This window comes from Lethenteron reissneri, chromosome 27, assembly GCF_015708825.2.
Source record: "Lethenteron reissneri isolate LAM-NWPU_2019-01 chromosome 27, ASM1570882v1, whole genome shotgun sequence".
In the NCBI taxonomy this organism is placed as follows: Eukaryota; Metazoa; Chordata; class Hyperoartia; order Petromyzontiformes; family Petromyzontidae; genus Lethenteron; species Lethenteron reissneri.
In genome coordinates this window covers 2,364,917-2,384,164 of record NC_083805.1, presented here as the reverse complement: position 1 = coordinate 2,384,164, position 19,248 = coordinate 2,364,917, and the positions used below count along the sequence as shown (strand labels likewise).

General features: G+C 49.7%; 1 protein-coding gene across 1 annotated transcript in view; it reads right to left on the bottom strand.

Annotated features, from left to right (window-relative positions):
• Positions 1 to 18,787, bottom strand: part of LOC133348330 (sodium- and chloride-dependent GABA transporter 1-like) — a 30,834-nt gene extending 12,047 nt beyond the window's left edge. Inside the window, exons 1-3 of the mRNA XM_061561071.1 lie at positions 17,902 to 18,787; positions 2,799 to 2,933; positions 1,428 to 1,674 (exon numbers count right to left, since the gene is read on the bottom strand). Of these exons, the coding sequence (XP_061417055.1) occupies positions 1,428 to 1,674; positions 2,799 to 2,933; positions 17,902 to 18,181 (662 nt within the window). The 5' untranslated portion in view covers positions 18,182 to 18,787. The remainder of the gene's footprint in view (positions 1 to 1,427; positions 1,675 to 2,798; positions 2,934 to 17,901) is intronic.
• Between the last annotated feature and the right edge of the window lie 461 nt (positions 18,788 to 19,248).

The following is a 19,248-nucleotide window of genomic DNA, read 5'->3' as shown; positions in this document are numbered from 1 at the left end:
CGGGCTGCCTTCCTGCTTTGAGGGCACCATGGTGGGAAGATGTTAACTACATCGCTTGGTATACAGGGAGTTGTGGGTTCGATCCCGACCTTGACACCTGTTGTATATTTGGAATTTGCATGTTCTCTCCGGGTCCTCCGGTTTTTCCCTCCACATTTAGAATCGACATCACCACGCATTTAGAGTATTTGGCTGCGATAAATTTCCACGTGATAAGCCACTTCGTTGAGCTATGATTTGTGGTCAGGACAACTTCTGAAAAAAAACTATACAGCTCAATAGTTTTTTTTTTGTCTATGGTAGGATGGCAGAGCTTGAATAATCTTTGGCGCTAGTACTAGCTGCCTGCCTGCTCGGTCTGTGGTTTTTCTCCCCCATGCCTCGGGGCGAAAACCGTGCACGTCATAAAATTTACACCTATGTACAGCGACCTTATTTGTATTCACCGCAACAACCAAATTACATAATCTTGCATGGAACTAGGACCCGCATCTTAAAAAAAGAGACTTTGCCTGTAACATCTGGCAGCTCACCAGCGTATATTCCAACAAGTCTGACTCTGCTGATGAAGCCCTCAATGTTGAATCTGGTCCAAATTTTTACTCTTACCTAATCAATGCCGCCCCAAAAGTATGCAATTAATTCCTCGATGGCCGTCGGGGGCCAATGAGTTGTGTGAGACTTCTTTCGCACCGTACGTAGCCAACCGTGCTAATTGGACGGATATGTGAAGGATACATATCATCTCTGATTCGCACGGTTGGGTACGAACGGTGCGAAATAAGTTAAACATATGTAATAAAGGTCGTGGAAGCGACTTCTGGAATCCGGTCTTTATTTGTCTTTCGTTCACAACACTCCTGTCTTACTCCTTCACGCTGCTGACAGACAGCGTGAGAGGGAGAGAGACACGCGCGGCCACGTGGCAGCCTGGACCCCGCTCCAGCGTGACCTCACCCTCCGTTCGTTCGAGATCTGACCACGTGTTGTCCGTCTCCACCCCTTTTAATACCCGGGTCACGTGGTACCTTTCCACCAAACCTGGTTAACCTCCATGGAATCTTCTAGACTCCATCGTACGATCCCAGGACCACGCCCCTGACTCGTCCCCCCATTGGCTGTGGCTAAAGCCAGCAGATCCAATCCTCTACTTACAGATGTCACCTTCCCATTATGTCAGGGCCACGCCCCTAGACTTCCCCCCATTGGCTATGGGCCAGGACCGGTAGAGCCAATCATCGTAACGAGGTGTGATCCATCAACCACCCGGATATATCCTCACATTACACATACATACAATTGCAATTGGTTCCAAGATGCAATTATCTTGAATGACACTATACTAAAAAAGATCAGATTATTTTTAATTATACATTTATTTTTTTACTTTACGCTGGCGCAAGCAGAAGTTTCCACCGTGCGCTCACTCGAAGTAGTGCTGGCTGGCGGAGATGCCCAAGCTCTGGTTCCGCGACATCGCCACGCTGCTCGCATTTGCCAGCATCGCGGCGATGGCGGCGCTTCCATTAGCTGTCGCCGCCGTGCTCCCGGCTGGCGAAAACCAGGGCAGGGGGCTCTGGAAGGAGCGGAAGAGGTAGTAGAGCGCCCACGTGACGATCACATTGTAGTAGGTGCACAGCAGGAAGGAGATCGCCACCGTGGCCACGCCCACGCCTGCGTGCGCATGCCGTCGCAAAACACATCCACCAGCACTGTCAGCGTCGTGACCGTCCATCAGCAGCAGCAGCAGCTTTATCAGAATCAAAAGTTTAAAGCCCAAGTGCAAAACCGGCCAGCAGTCATTATGTTTTATTTTCACTACCAGCAGCAGCTGCTTTATTACAATCAGGCTCACGGCCAACACCGTTGACGATTATTGGAACCGGTCAATGGCCTCCCCTAGGTCAGCCTCAAATGAGTACCGAGAGCAATGTGTAAACATTGCCCATGGGGAGACAAAGGCGGCCGGGCGTGATTCTGGCCACCCACCCCCTCATGTGCCGTGCTGGCCTTCATAGATGCGAGCTAACAGCACTTGCCCCAACGGTCATTTAAGGCTCTCTGGGGAATCTCTGTCTTTGTGTGTTTCCCGAGTTAGCGAAACAACTGTAAAGGTCACCACGGCAGCGCAAGCACGAAAGTGGTGGTGTCGTCAGTCACGTCAGGCCTGGCTACGCCCCCCCCCCCATTGGCGATGTTTACATACCACACCAGGCACTCGCTCAAACCGAGGTCGCCTGTGTATTGGTCTTTGTTATTGTACGTGTGTGTGTGTTTTGGTGGGTGCGTGTGCTTGCGTGTGAATCTACATCCATCCGCGTGTATGGAGAGACGTAGCGCAACAGTTGGCGCTCCGAGCTATGGACCCGGCGCGTCGAGTTCGATTCCCGCTCACGGCCAACATCGGCGTCAAAATATTTGAAGCGGTCCTGGGTCATCCCTAAGTCGACTCACATTTAATCGAGTACCTGACACGGTGCTGTAAACATCACCGCTGGAGAGGTAAGGCAGCTGGCCACACTACCCAATCGCTACGCCGTGCCGGACTTAAAATTATCAATTGATTTTTTTTAAGCAGGGAAGGCCCACTGGGCTATATCGCTCTGTTACAGAAGCGACCTGGCTGCCACAAATGAGAGCTCAACGAAGTGGCTTATCATGTGGAAATGTATAGCAGCCAAATACTCTAAAAGCACGTTTCTAAATAGGTGCACGCCTATAGAGCACTTGCCCCAACACCTTGCGTAAGGGATATATGGGTGGAGGGGGGGACTTTTGCCTTCGTCCTCTTTGGGCACCTTTGAGCAGTGGACAGAGCCTGGCGAGTGCGTGCACGGGGCCCAGGCGCGTGTACTGCCCCACGGAGAGCTCCATGAAGAGCAGCGGGATCCCGCACAGCGCCAGCATCACCACGTACGGCACCAGGAATGCACCTAGCACACGAGGGGTACACGGTGGGGCGAGGAACACACACACACACGTGTACATTGGTGTGGGTATACGAACCTGGGGCACGTGTGTGTCAATGTCACCACATGTTTGAGGCCAGAGTCTGGGCTGGTGTCAGTGTAGGGGTCACGGTTGGGGGTAGGGGTTAGGAAACTCTGAATCGGATGGAATCAGCGTGCAAATTCACTCTCTCTCCCCTTCCTTGTGTCCATCCATCCCACAATCTCACCAACTCTCAGTCTCTCTCTCTCCTTCACCGTTATCTCACTCTGCCTTACCACACTCGCTCTCCCCCAATCTCCCCATCCACCATCACTTCCCCCCCCACGTCACCTCCCTCTCTGTCCCAGCCACTGCTGTTTCTGTGAAACCATGCAGGGCAACCTGGGAATTGTTCTCAAAGTCGATGTGGGTGGGGTAGAGGTTACGCATCCAGCGGGGGCTACGAAGGCTGCGCGTATACAGAGTTCTCTCCACCCAGTCTCGCCAAAAGCCGGGGGGGTGGGCGGGGGCAAACGCCCCCAAGGCTCCAAGAACTTGGCAAGATCATGTAAGACAGACTCCGGTGTTATGGATTTAAGGACTGAGATTTATGTTGGAAAATACGGCAACTGCACTCTGCGTCTGCCAACTAACTGATGCGCGTAATTTAATAATAACTTTTTTTTTTACTACAGCTTGTTTACCTGGGAAATTCTCACTGAGTCTCAATGCACGCAAGAGACAGGAGTCGAACCCAGGCCCTTCTTGCCGCGCGGCATGAGGATTACCACTGTGCCACCCAGCCGCAATTAAAAGTCTATTTTACGAGTAAAGCCCTTTGAGCCCCAACTGGACATCTATGAAAAAGAGCTTTATAGCCCATCGGATTGCTGCAGTATGAATAAATATTCTGATCCTGATACAAGTATGATAAAACCAAAGATCCCCCATACAGCCTCAACAGTCTGTTGGAGCAAGCGCCGTGAGCGAGTGGCACCCTGTGAAGGCCGGCACGGCAAACGAGAGAAGTGGATGGGCAGCACCACGGCAGGTGCGCCTTTGTCTCCCCAGTGCTGATGTTTATACAATGCACCGCGTACTCATTTAAAGCAGAGTCGACTTAGGGGAGGCCCAGGACCAGTTCAAATATTCACCACTGTTATTGATCATGAGCGGGAAATGTAAATGTGACGCCGGGTTCGTAGGGCAGCGCATAAACAACTGCTCCCCACAGATATGCTATATACATACACACACAAAGAAACACACATTTTGGTTGGTAAGACTATTTTGGCACAGGTAAAACCCACTGTGCAATAAATGTAATTTTTTATGGAGACCTGGTTACATACACCAGAAAAACCTGGTTACAGCAAAAAATAAACCAAACCTGAACATAAGACTGCACACAAACACACTTGTTACACATGCCGGCAAGCCCACGCGCGTACACACCCACACACAAACACGCCTTCCTGACCACAGAACCACGCACTGACACGCAGACAAGTGACAAAGGCAAGAACCATGACAGATCACGAGGGAAAGTGCAGCTCGTAAGCGCCTCTATTAATAGATGCAAAGGAAGACAACACCATAGGGAAACAGGCTCAGGGGTGCAATGCAAAGACAAAGATCCTCCATATAGCCTTGACAGACTGTTGGGACAAGTGCTGTTAGTGAGTAGCACCTATCAAGGCTGGCACGGCAAATTGAAACCGGGTCGCCGGGCTTGTAGTGCAGCGCACTAACCTCTACAGTACTACTCCCCACCATGGAATGCTCAGACACACAATGACACAAGAGACCGTTCACCAAAATAGACACGCACAGAACAAACAACAGCCGCTGATCGCCACAAAGTGGCAGTGACATCACCGCAGAGCTTGTGCCAGGCTAGGTGCAGCTTGAGGCCATCACGTGAAGTTGTCGAAGGCTTGCCGACAGGAGGTCACGGCCTTGACCAGGTCAATAAAAATAGAGATCTAGGTCTGGTTAGAAGTTCCTTCCACCTCTGTTGCAGCAGATGGACAGATAATATGGCATGTGTGCAGGACTGACCTGACCTGAACTCACATTGGGTCTCCGCAAGCCTTTCCAAAGCGTGCCTGGCAAGGCAATGTTGAACAATCCTTGCCAGCACCTTTCCCGACACACTGGAGGGAGATGCTGCGGTAGTTGTTACAATCAGTGTGGTCACTCTTCTTAAAAAAGTGGATCACCATGGTATCCTTCCAATCCTGCTGAATTGCTCTTCTGGTCCAGACGGTTGCAATTATATGGCAGCCTGAATAAAATTGCACCTTCCCTCAGCAGTTCACTTGGGAGGTAATCTCTGCCCAACACTTTCCCTCATCTCAGTCTGAGGATCCTTATTTGTACTTCAACAGATTGCACATCAGCCGACCACTCACAGGGGGTGACTACTTCCTCCAAAATGTGAGGTACAACAGCTCCAGCAGGGTCAGTCCCACCTTTACCTCACGATTAGTATCTGGGCTAAGGAGTTTTCCCTTCTCCAAGACCTCACAAAAATTATCAGCAAACCTGAAGAACCGTTCCTGTGGGTTGGAGATTGGATTCCTACCCTTTCACTCCATGACAGTGATAGGTGGGGCACTGCCAGTAATTTTTGTGATGGAATTGAAAAGCGATTGGTGACCACAAGCAGCTGAGGCAGTTTCCATCTCCTCTGCAACCCGCCACCACCACTCATCCTTGCAGCGCCGCATGGTTCTCCGAACCTTTGAGCGAAGGCTGTGGTAAACCTCCTCACTCTCAAAAGTTGATTGTCGGAGATGGTGGGAGTGGGCCTGTCGCTTTCTCTCAGCTACTGGGAACACATCCTCCATCAGCCAGGCTTTCTGAGAAGGTCTGACTGTGTGCCCAATGCAGCAACAGCCCTGAACCCCACCTATTTCTCATCGGCATAAGAAGGCGGGGAGGAGGGGGAATGGGGGGGGGGGGGGTACGATGCCAACCCCAACTGCAAGCGATGGTGAAATTTTCAACTTTCATCAGGTAGCCGTGACCAGGCTATTGCGGGTTTAAATGTTGTTCATCTTCAGTGGGAAGGCGAGCCCACAGTAGCCTGGGACTCACAGCTTCCCATACCTCCCCTCCGCGCCTTCACGCCCCCTTTCATTATTTTGTTCAGAAGAACCAGGACTGGTTCAGATATTCGTCACCGATGTTGGCCCAGAGTGGGAATCGAACTCGGGTCGCTGGGTTCACAGTACAGCACGCTTACCGCTACATTACTGCTCCCCACACAAACACACAATGACAAAGATCCCCCGCATAGCCAAAACAGACTGTTGGGGCAAGTGCTGTTAGCGAGCACCTATGAAGGAGGCACAGCACTTGAGGGGGTGGGAGGCCAGCACTGCGCCCGGCTGCCTTTGTCTCCCTAGTGGCGATGTTTGCACACCGCACCAGGTACTCATTTGAGGCTGAGTCGACCTAGGGGAGGCCCAGGAGCGGTCCAGATAATAAGCCACTGGCGTTGGCCGCGAGCAGGAATCAACCTCGGGTACCCGGGTTCGTAGCACAGCACTCAAGGGCTCTAACCGCTAGACTACTGCTCCTCCAAAACATACAAAACACACACACACATTGATACACACTCAACCCACAAAACAAACAACTCTTATCTTGTAGCTACAAAAAAGAAGGCTGTGTCCTTGGATGTCCCATAGGAGTTTGAACCTTCATTCATGATAATAAAAAAAAACTTCAAAATCACTGAAGTATCCCAGTGACATCATTGCAGGGACTCATGTGACCATAACTTCATGCTGTCTCCATATATTGTTGAATTATTATTACTCTACTACGCTTGTTTACCCAGGGAAGCCCCACCGAATCTCAAGACTCTCTTATTCAGGAGGGTTCTGTCAAGTTCCCGCAGAAAGGTGGCGATGTTGCTGTTGCCGCTGTGTGCGATCGCAATTGTAGTAATTTGCAGGTATGTTGATTAGTATTGGAAAGTTTTGCCAACACGGGTAGATAATGATTATTTTTTTTGTTAGTTATTGAACGAAAACCCATGTAGAACGGGGAGAGAACAAACTCCACACATAAATTCGTCCGAGTCGGGAATCGAACCCAGGCTTTTGCTCTCTGCGAGTCACTGGTGGCGCCTGTCACCCATAAACAAAAAATACAGGGACTCCTCAACTTACAAACACCCGACTTACGGACTTTCAGAGATACGAACAAACTTGTCTCGCATGTCCAGTTGTCTGTTCGGACCCACCCGGGAGTCGTACGTTCAAACGTCGTGCAATAGATGGCGGTGGTGGCATCTACATCTGCAGAACGTGAGAAACCAGTGGCATCTGCAGAATGTGATGAACCAGTGGCATCTACAGGAGATTATGCAACTTATAAAGCCATTTCTCGTGTTTAGTGTACATGCCATACAACTTGTTTGGAATCGACAGGAGTAAAGTTGGACAAATCGACTTACGAACAGACCTCTGGAACCTAACTCGTTTGTAAGTAGAGAAGTCCCTGTATATTTTTTAGCTTATCGTTATATTTTATTTGCAGACCAACGTTATTGTTCAACACGTGACAAAGAAATTGGTTTGGCTGCCATCATCGGGTGGAGGAGGGTGTACGACACATCATTGGCATTGTAATCGGCCAGGGTGGTGGGGCCCCTGTGTAACCTGACCCAAAAATCAACCATTAGCCAGCAAGCATAAGTTGACTCAAATCCAAATCAAGAGCTTGTACAAGAGTCAAGTCAATGCCTCCGAATCACGTGCATCCATTCCTCTCAATATCCTTCACAATGATCGCCAGACGGGCAACAAGACCACGGCGTGAGTTGTTGTCACTGCTGCTACTTGTAGTCAAACGTCACTGCCAAGTTTAATTTTGGAGCTTTCGTGACTGCAGGAATTATTCTTTGGTTTTTTCAGGTAAAGTCACGTATAAAGATAAAATAATAAATTAAATTAAATAATAGCATACGACGTTTCGATTGCAACACAAGCAATCATCATCAGGTATAATGAAATAGCGACATAGAATCTAACCAGAAAACTATAGACAGACATATAAGCAGACAGATATCACCAAGATACATAGAGAGAGCAACCCAGGTACAGAGAGGGGTGATCGTCTCTGTGGGGTGGCCTTAAATATGTATCTTGGTGATATGTCTGCTTATATGTCTGTCTATAGTTTTCTGGTTAGATTCTATGTCGCTATTTCATTATACCTGATGATGATTGCTTGTGTTGCAATCGAAGCGTCGTATGCTATTATTTAATTTAATTTATTATTTTATCTTTATACGTGACTTTACCGAAAAAACCAAAGAATAGTCACTGCCAAGTTTCATCCCTTCTCTGCAAGCGCAAAGGCAATGCTGCTGCAGGGGCACGTTACAAGCCGAAACAATATTATGATTATGTATGTTCTTATGTAACCTAGGGACTGGGACTGTATATTTCCATGCTGTGCCATTGGCTGCGTACGTTGTTCATGGTATGTGTAGACGAGAGAAATACGAGGTGCGCACAGTTAAGCGGGTGCAATGAAGGGCAAACAGGTGTTACGCTGTGACCGGAGGCCTCGGCGGGAGATGGTGGGTGATGACAAGAGATTAATGTGACAACTGGCGCCATGCTTAAGTGAAAGCACGTGAGGTCTTGGGATGAGCAGGGGGATATAAGCGGGAGTGTGTGTGAGCGAAGGGAGTTGTTGCCGGGAACCAAAATTGAAGACATCTCGCCGCTGCCGCTCCAGCCGTCAACGGGACCTCAACCCTCACGCCGTCGCCGGGCCGGAGTTGGCTGAACCCCCCGCCCGGGACAGACGGGTGAGCGGGTCTGAGGGAGCGTAGGTGAGGGCAGCGGTGGAGATGTGAAGTCGCTGAGTGCGAAGACGCTGTGTGCGGAGTCGCTGAGAGCAGAGCTGCTGAGTGCAGGATAAGTGAGGTGCAAAATAGATAGGAGCGGGGAGAAGTTAAGTATATGTGATACAGATAGTTAGAGTGCCTATAACTGACGCAAAAACAGGTGAATAAAGTGTAAGCAGGTGACTTGTTACATTGTGTCGGTGTGAGTAATTTTTGAAGACACTACATATGTAAAACTTGTTTCGCACCCTACGTGGCACAATCCAAACAAACAGTCTTTCTCAAGAAAGAGGTGTTCAAATGGCCTCAGGCAACATTGCGTAGGATGAAATGAATCTATTCGGAGGTACAGTAAACCGTGAACATTCGCAGGGGTTTTACAAATGACGATTTTTTTTAGTGGATTTGCCCCCAACTTGTTGTTCGCGCGATTATAACATTTGCAGGCTTGTATTTAAAAGTTGGGAGCGGCGATCGAGAGCAGTCCCTCTGGAGTTTGTGAACTCATCATTATCAGTCATGGTTAATAACACTGCTGCTGGATGAAGGACTCCCCAATGGGTGGCCATCTCTCATTACAATTAATTACTTTTTATGAATGGTAACATTTGATTTTTTTTTATCAGAAAAGCTTTGTAAATGTGCTAAGCCTCAAATCTGTAAATTGCATTCGATAACTGTCAATTCATTCTCCCCAAACGTTGCAATGCTGGAGCCTCCTGAGACTCCGTTAATACTTTTTCCTGCCACCTCTTGTACGTGGAGGCTGTGGGGAGTGGCGGGGGTTTGTGGAGGTGTGGCGCAGTTGTTTAGCGCACTGCCCGAAAGGGATGATGCTCGACAGTTGAGAATAACGATGGGAGTGGCAGCCAAAAAATGGAAGCTACCTGAGAAGACATCCACCCAAGGGAGATAGAGCAATTATGAAATCGGCTCGTGGTGTGTGGGCTGCTGGGTGGATCATTACATCGCAGCATCGTGAGAGATGGTGGCAGCCTGGGGAGGCCTTCATCCAGCAGCGGACTGACCATGGCCGCTGGTAATAACGACGTATAAACCTCTGTATCCTGCGCGGGGTTGGTGGCCCACCGTAAACCCGGTCAGGACTGGCAGGAACCGGACCTGCGCTGAAATCCATACACAGACTCCTGCACAGACCTAACACTTGGCTCAAGAATGCAGGTCCATTTTTATTTATGTTCCCACTGTGGTTTTGTTTTTGTTCCCCCAAAACCAGACCACGGCGGAACGAGGCCACGGAGAGACATCGTTATCGTCTGTACTTTTTTGGCGACTTGTTTTTTTTTGTAAACCGGTTGGCTGGTGGGTGGGGTGGGGGTTGGGGTGGTGGGCGCAAAGAACAGTTGCCCAATTCCACAATTCCTAAATCGATCATTGTATGGGATAGTCCTTTTTCATTTATTATTCGTCTCTGTATATAGATAATGCATCCAATTACATTTGTCCACAATTTGCATTCGCACAATTCTTAAAGAGTGCAAGGCTTGCCACTGAAGCGCTATGTTTCGCAGACAGGTATACGCTGTCAGATGGAGGAATGAGTGACGTTGTTACGCGTTTACGCCATTTAGTAATTTGCAATAATATTTATTTTCAAACCGTCCACTGTCCGGCCACATAACCGCCCACGCGCCCGATACGCTTCATGCGTTCATTCGTATAATGCCAAAGTAAACAAACTCATTTTTATTTTACCAGGTAAGGCCTCTGAGCTTCTCTAGCTATTTTTCAGAAGCGACCTATCCCCAAATGATAGCTCAAGAAAGTGTCATATGTTGAAATTTATAGCAGCCAAATACTGACCCCATGCCCCTATTGGACATCTGTGAAAAAGAGCTTTATAGCTCATCGGATTCCTCCAGTATAAATAAATATTCCGATTTGATTCTAAAACTCTAAACGCATGTTGATTCTAAATGTCGGAGGGAAAAACCGGAGGATCCGGAGAAAAATCCACACAAACCCAGGGAGAACACCCAAACTCTAAATTTACAGGCGTCAGGGTCAAGATTGAACCCACGACCTCCTGCACACCAGGCGTGGTAGTTAACATATCGCCGCCAATGCGTGGGAAACACTTGTGCCTAACAATTGAGAAAACTCATGTTCGTGCCTGGGTACCGTTGGCAAGGAAACAATTTGCACCTGGTGAAATATGTACCTTTCAGTGTGCCATCGGAGTGGGTAATTCAACAAGGTGCCAGGTACATCGTGAGTGGGACAGCGCCTTGTCGTCGTAAAAAAGATGTCTATTAAACATGCATGGGGCTCGGTTATGCGTGTATTGTCTAGCTGTAAGTAAATATGGGGCTATTATTTAAGTGAAGGACTATTCACGTGTGCGTTTGCACATTTAGTACGAACGAGCGGAGCGGGCTTGCGCGAGATCATCGTCTCGAATCGTGGTTACGATAATCGTCTCGTCAACGCCCATGGCAAGTCGTCGTCTTCGTCGTCACCATCAGGCGTGACGAAAAACGAAAAGGCTTAACACTTTCTGACAATAACACAGAGGAAGTGGTACAATGTTCAGACACCAAATAGGCACCTTATTTTGCAGGAAGCATCAAGGCTGCATTAACTGCACATGCTTGAGGCAAAACCTGCAAACTAAACGTGCTTTGATAATTATAATCATAATGTATGCATTGTCTTTGAAACTGATCGCCCTACACCAGAGACGGCCTCCTTTATGGCCATGTAGACCACAGCAAATTGCCAAAAGACCAACGCACAAAAGCAATGCAAACACCAACCCATTAAGAGCTCGGGTTGAGCGAGTGAGGGAGAGTAAGAAGTGAGGGATAGAGAGAGGGAGTGAGAGCAAAGAAGCCCATTTCATAACGAATTCTGAATGAGTCCTCCAAGTGCAGGGCATCAGGTACACAATCCGTGGATTATGCGGCATTCCCACATGGTGCTACAGATCCAGACTTGAAGAGCCTAGCTCCCAGGACAGTTACGCAACACAGAACAATGGATCTGCCACCTCCTCCCGAGGAGTAAAACTCCACATTCTGGCGGGATGCAGTTTATGCAAAAGATTGCCACTTTATATTTACACCATATTGAGTGTTATACCGTTTTACTAAATACAAAAAAAAATCATGATATAGTTGACAGCATCACCATCAACAGCAGCCACGACCTAGCCACTGCTGGTTGAATTCCTCCTGATAATGTTGAAATTCATCACAATCTCACGTTCCTATAATCCAATTTCACTCCTGCACATCAGCTGATCTCATCACGTATGTACGTGATGTGTGTGTACCTGCGTGGTTGTTACATAGTTAACACAGATATACACACTTACACACAGGTACACAAATGCCCAGTTAGGTACACACATGTGCACCCTCCACATAAACACACTCCAGCCGCCATTCGCCACACAGTGGCGGTGATGTCAAAGGCGGTTGTGGCAGGCTATGTGCAGAGGCCAAGTGAAGTGTTGAAGGCTCGCTGGCAAGAGATCACGGGACAGACCCAGATGCCATCGGTTGACTGACTGAGATGGCTGGCTGATGCACCAGCTGTGCCCCATACTGTGCCAATTTGCTGCGTTTTAGCCGCCTGGCACGCCGCTCGTTCTTGTGAGCGTCGCTTCTCTGCCCTGCACTTTGTTGGAGGGCGACTTCCTCCAACTGCCCAGTAACGTCCTTCACGAGCCTTCTCCACAGAGGATGGATGATCTTCACACTGCTGGTATAATTCTAGATTTGAAGCTTTCGTGACTGCAAGGATTCATATTCTTAGGTTTTTTCGGTAAAGTCACTTAGGTAAAAAATTAAAATTAATCGTGCTGTGACGGTTCCACCTGAAGACGGAAGCTTGTGTTGCCTCCCAAACGTCGTGATTTTTTTTATTTTACTTTTATTAATTTAAATGTTTTACCTACGTGACTTTACCGAAAAAACCTAAGAACTGCTGGTATACCATTAGTTTTGGCAAAGTCTACTGAGATCCACATTCTCCCGTGCTCTGCCCCTTTTCGCCCCCTCTATCCGGCAAAACAAGAAGCTGCTTAGATGGGCAGCATGAGGCAGCTGGGCATGGGGGCTTCAAAACGCAGCCACCGCGCAGCATCGCCGCCCACTGATAATTGGACCGCGTCCAGACCTCTCAAGAGATATGCGAGCTCTACACACAATCCCGTCCACTTAAGCCCACACACAATACACACACAATACTGAATATTCAAAGGCACTCACACGCACTTACACACAAAGTTACACACACACACACATTTATATAAACACTCAAGTATACACGCCCACGTTACCAGGGCGCTTGTGCCAGGCACCTTGAATTTCAACACTTTCGATGGGCACACGCACACACACTCTCCATGACCACACACACAAGGGTACAAAGACAAAAAGTCAGAGCCTTTTAACAGGAATGATGGTAAGTGCTGTTAGTGAGCACATGTTACGGCCGGAGCACTCCCAATCAAAGATACACAAAAAGACAAAGATCCCTCGGATAGCCTTAACAGACTTTTGGTTCAAGTGCTGTTAGCGAGCAGCACCTGATGAATGAGCCGCAGCACTCGAGGGGGTGGGATGACAGCACCACGGCCGGCTCCCTTTGTCTCGCTAGTGGCGATGTTTACACACTTCACCAGGTACTCATTCGATTCTGACCTAGGGGAGGCCCAGGACCGGTTCAGATAATCGTCACCGGAGTTGGTGGCCGTGAGCAGGAACGGAACTCGGAGTCGCTGGGTTTGCGTAGCGCAGCGCCCTAACCGATGCACCACCGCTCCCCACTGAGGCACACTCACACTGGCACACATAAAGTTTATATTTCGTAAGTCCACAACCTATAGCGGTAGCTCAAGACGACGACAACTACGCATTTCCAACAAGTTGATAACAATCAGGTTGACCTCACGTGATCATATTCTGCCCTCCAGCCTTTGGGCCTGCACTCACATCTGGGTGCAACCCTGTATTGAAGGACGGTACAAGAATAGATTTTTGTTTCTCTCCTGGTACCATTCTCTGCTGGAGTCATGGTCATTCACATCGTGTACAGTCCGTTCCCATTTAAGGTTACATTGGCCATACTTCATCAAGCTGGTCGATGCGGGTGGGTGCAGGCAGGGAGAAAGGGAGTGCAGACGTTAGTTTAGTGCCCGGCTCTCTGCTGTCCACAGCTCCGCAGCAGCATATGATAAGCGGGTTTGTGTACGACACTATGTTTAAGGGTGAGTCGACTTCGCGGAGGCTCAGCTCTGATTCTGATATTACTCGGCGCAGATGTCAACCATGGCCAGGAATCAAATCCAGGTTCAAAGAGCACCAACCATTGCGCCACCGATCTACCTATGATGACACATAGGTCACATGACATACACCTAGTGACATGATTTACGCACAGTGACTTACACAAGCAGTAAAATGACTCACGCACACCGACATGACTTACACACAGTGACATAATTGACACGGCGACGTGACGGACACACAGTGACAAGATGACACACACAGTGACAGGACACACGCGATGAGACCACTTGGCACAAACACCCTGTAGATGACAAACCATGCTTTCTCTTTCCCGGTCTAACCACCCTGGCCAAACCCAAACGCCTCTGTTCATTCAGCAGTGCAAATGGGTACAACAGAAGCTATTTGATGGGAAAATGTCACCTATGGTGGGGTAAAATGTGGGGCACTGCCACCATCTTCCAAGACGTTTGGCCAGCGTGGAAGAGTAGGCCAAATACCCTCTAGGAGGGACCCTCCACTAGGGGGGGGGGGGAGATTCTTGTGGAGGCGCTTACATCAGCGAGTAGTGGAGAGCTTATGCATGTTTCAAATTAAGATACAGTAGGGAACGTTGCATGTGCTGTTGTTGCGTGTGCCCGACCAAAAGGCATTACTAATGACACAGACGTTTGATTCAAGCTCGAAAGACCCCTGATGAGCGATGTGGCTCGATTTTCACAGATGTTCAACCCCAAATGCACGTAAACGCTACCAAAAACAACAATCAAATAGAAAACATACAACGGCAAAAAGGGGCCGTCCATAAATGACGTCACGCGATTTTTGACGATTTTTGACCCCCCCCCCTTCGTCACACGGCGTCACAAAAAGTCAGACCCCCCCTCAAATATGACATCACAAAGCTCTGCCCACCCCCCTCCGCCGAAAAAATAAAACATGCTTCATATCGCTTTAAACTATTGTCATTATAGTGCGTATTTAATGTGGCGTTGCACTCTGTTGTAGGAGAAAACATTTATAAAAAAGTCTATTTAATTAAGTCTATATTTATTTGAAGTTGCGCATTTTGACGTGACGTCACATTTCTCCGCAAAGTAAAAAATATACATCCACTAAGTGATTTATTTTTGTTACCTAATGCTGTTATCGTGATTAAACGATCAGCTCCACACGTGCCTTGGTCGTGACCGTCCGTCCCTCCAGCCAGTCAGCCAGAAAAACGTGTTATTTATAATACTGTACTGCATAGAATATGTGATAGTTTAACTGCGTGTCTCAACATCACGGAGACGTCTGCAGTGGCGTCTCATTCGCTCACGCAAACTTGGCTGCAAGCAAGCCAGACAGCCTGGCAGGAATCCAGCCTGCACACGTTTTGATAAATATAGCATGATTACACGCACAAAAACCACGGATGTGAACAAAATCACTGCTGCAGGTCACAGTTACACACGTGGCAGTAGTTGGCATCGGGCGTGAGTTTAAGGGCACGTGGGACACGCATACGCACCGCCAGGCACCACGTGGGGGGGGGGGGGCTGTCTAGCAATCATCAGGCGCGTGCAGTGGGCATTGCAATGACCTGATTTTTCACAGAATTTACATTCCTCATCGCCGCCGTTCAAGTCTTCTGCCAACCGGTCATACTAGCGGAGGGTTTTGGCTGGTCATCAAAGACGGTCACCGGCATCGCACGCTTTCAGACGTGCTTCTGTGACCGTCTGGAACGTTCTTTCTTCCGATACGAGGAAGCCACTCGAGTTATACACTTTTAAATAATCTAGATTAACAAACTCATTTATTTAAAACTGCTTTTTGTGTTTAGTTTGTTGTCCTTCCCCTACCCCCCGCACCTACGATTATCGCTGTTGGCTACGTACGGCGTGAAAGAAGTTCAACATACATCAACATACAACCTCCCCTCCCTCCCCCTCTACGCCCGTGGCCAACGCGATCGCAACTGTGGATGTGGTCAGCAATAGACCGTGTCCATCGCACCTTGTCGACAACGAGTGGACTCAGGTGTCACGGTGACGAGATGTTAAACACCTCGCCCGGTATACAGGAGGGCGTGGGTTTGATCCCAACCCCTGACGCCTGCTGTATATTCAGTTTTTTTTTCAGTTGCATTTATTTGGTATAGCCCTGTGAGCCATTTGGCTCTTGAATCGGGTGCAACCGCAACAAACAAAAAAATGAACAAGAAAACATCTTAAAGTAACTATGCGCAAACAGAAAAATCCAGGAAAAAACTGCAAAGTCTTCCAGAAAAAAAACACTGTACACCAACGCTGTGCAAAAATCCCAGTGGGATGCAAGTCAAACTACAACAACAACCACGTTCTCCCCGTGATCGTGTGGATTTTTTTCCACATTTAGAAGCAACGTACGTTTAGAGTTAGTGTGTTGCTGTACATTTCCACGTGATAACCCACTTTGATGAGCTATCATTTGTGGGCTGTGGGCTTCTGAAAAAGAGCTACTGTATATAGCAGCTCAGTGGGCCTTACCTGGTCAAATACACAATATTCTCAGGGCCCTTACCTCCACGCTGCTGCTGCTGAGGATGCGGTTGTCGCTTTGCTCGGCAAGAGGAGCGCACGATAATTATACAAAAACTAAATCGGAAAATTTTCCTGCTCAAAATGCGCATTGCCCTGAGCATGTGGGGATAATTCGACATTCCTATGGCGGGGGCGAACATCGCCATAAGAGAACCACCGCTAGCCTGTTTTTTCTTTTCACAAAGTGACTTCTTCCTTTTTTATCGATCTGCGGTGTTGATGTTGGGCTGAGTCAACCTCCAACTATGATCCGAACTCGTAACCTACCAAGTCAACCGGGCGGTTGTGGCGATGCTGCCTGCAATGTAACCCAGCGCCGTGGAGACAGCGAGGATTGGTGGACCACACACGGATGTTGTGAAACTCCCTCGGGCCGTTAGCCGTCGAGGTGGTTGCCATCATGCCCCAGGGCTCGCCAGGAGAATGAGGTTACAGCAAAGCGTGGACTGATCGCCACCTGTTTCCATCTGTACGGGGGATAGAGTGTTGCCCCCTCGCGCAAGGGTCGTGGGTTACCTCCTCCCTCTCTCTCTATTGTTCGTCCATCATAGTTGATGATGACCATGGCACGTTTGTTATTGTGTTGGGTTTTGATGAGTGCGCAGATGGCTGAAGAGGCCAATCGGAGCCCGGGATTCTCTGTGGCACACTGGACAGGTCAGGGAGGATGTAGAGCTCTGAGGTGGTATAGCAAACACCAGAGGTGTGGACTCGAGTCATGTGACTTGGACTCGAGTCAGACTCGAGTCATGAATTTGATGACTTCAGACTCGACTTGGACTTGCATAACAATGACTTTGTCCCACCTCTGAGGTGCGGACTCGAGTCATGTGACTTGGACTCGAGTCAGACTCGAGTCATGAATTTGATGACTTCAGACTCGACTTGGACTTGCATAACAATGACTTTGTCCCACCTCTGGCAAACACAACTCGTCATCATCATCGTCACAAATTGGGGGCCTGAAAACGTCCTGAACCACAAACACTCAACGTAGCAGTGTCAGCAGCAGCAGCCTCCTCCTGAACAAGTCCACACGTCTTTAAAGTGCGCCTCTGCTGGATTAAAAAAAAAGTGCAATAAATAATTTACTAGAGGAACGAAATTCGCGGCCTGCGTGCAGTAAGGACCCCAATAACCACCGCTGGTGATACGGCAGTAGGAGAGAGACGGGGTGGGGGTGGGAATGGATAGAAACGTCGGGGGTGGGTAGCAGATAGGAGCCAAGGGGTAGCCAGCCAGCGAGGGTATTGACGTGGATGCCACTCACCTCCCCCACTCCGGTAGCACAGGTAAGGGAATCGCCACACGTTCCCGAGCCCCACGGCGTAGCCCACGCACGCCAAAGTGAACTCGATTTTGCGGCTCCACGTCTCCCGCGTAGGGGACCCGGGCAGCGGGGTCGGAGCGGCGGCAGGAGGAGCAGCGGCGGCGGCGGGCAGAGGGGACCCCGTGACCCCCCCGTTGGTCATCGGGGTCACGGTCCCCAGATCCCCGTTGGTCACCAGCCCCTCACCAGACCTGCGCTTGCCCTGGGCGCCCATCCCCATGCGAGTCGTATGTTTCGGTTGTTGCCAAAGCGCACCTAGCCTGGTACAGACGCCGTGATGACGCTACGGCCACTCGAGTGGCGAATGGCGGCTGTCGTGTGGCCGTCTCTTTCAAGCACGCTGCTGTCCGTGTCGATCTATCACACTGATCCTGCCGCCAGATGTCTATCTCGACAGCCTCGTGTCTGTATCCACGACTTCTCTTATCTCGATTCCTGAGTCTCGTCCGCTTCTACCCGATATGTATCTCGCTCGTCCCACGCCCCTTCGCCGCGCTGTTTGTTTCCTCTCGCTCTCTCCTCTCTCTCTCTGTCTGACAGCCCTGGCCTCGCTCCGTGTGTTGCGTCTATATACGTGCGGCGTGGTGTGTGGCGTGTGGTGTTCATGCACACTCCCTCCCCTAAGGGCTGCTTGCCGCGTGAATGAATGGAGCCGCTCGCGTTACTCAACGATACTCGAGGGTGAGAGAGGGAGGGAGGGAGAGAGGGAGGGAGAGAGCTCGAGGGGTAGGGGGAGAACAGAGGGCAGAGAGAGAGAGAGCGGCAGAGGGAAGCTGCGAAGGGTTTGTGTGGCGTGAGAGAGACGGGAGGTCGAGTGGTGGCGGGGTGAGTGATGGGGAGGGATGAGAGTGATGGGGAGAGGGAGGCGGGGCTTGTTACTGCCCCGCCCACCGACATAAATAATATCGGTCACGTGGGCAGCAGTGAAATTTGGAGGGGTAAGGGTCGAGAGGGTACAGTGGGGGGTGGGGGTGGGGGTTCAGTGAGGGCACGTGACGTAACCCCCCCTTCTAGCCCCACCCCCTAGTCTCTTCAACCCCTCACTTCTCACCACCCCCTCCCCTCTTTACCCCCAACCCCAACCTTTTCACCCCCCAAGCCCCTCCCCTTTCACCCCCAACCCCACCCCTTTCACCCCAAGCCCCTCCCCTTTCACCCCCCAACCCCACCCCTCTTTACCCCCAACCCCGCCCCTTTCACCCCCCCCAATCCCCTCCCCTTTCACCCCCCAACCCCCTCCCCTCTGCACCCCCCCAATCCCCCCTCCCCCCCACTTCCTCTCTCAAC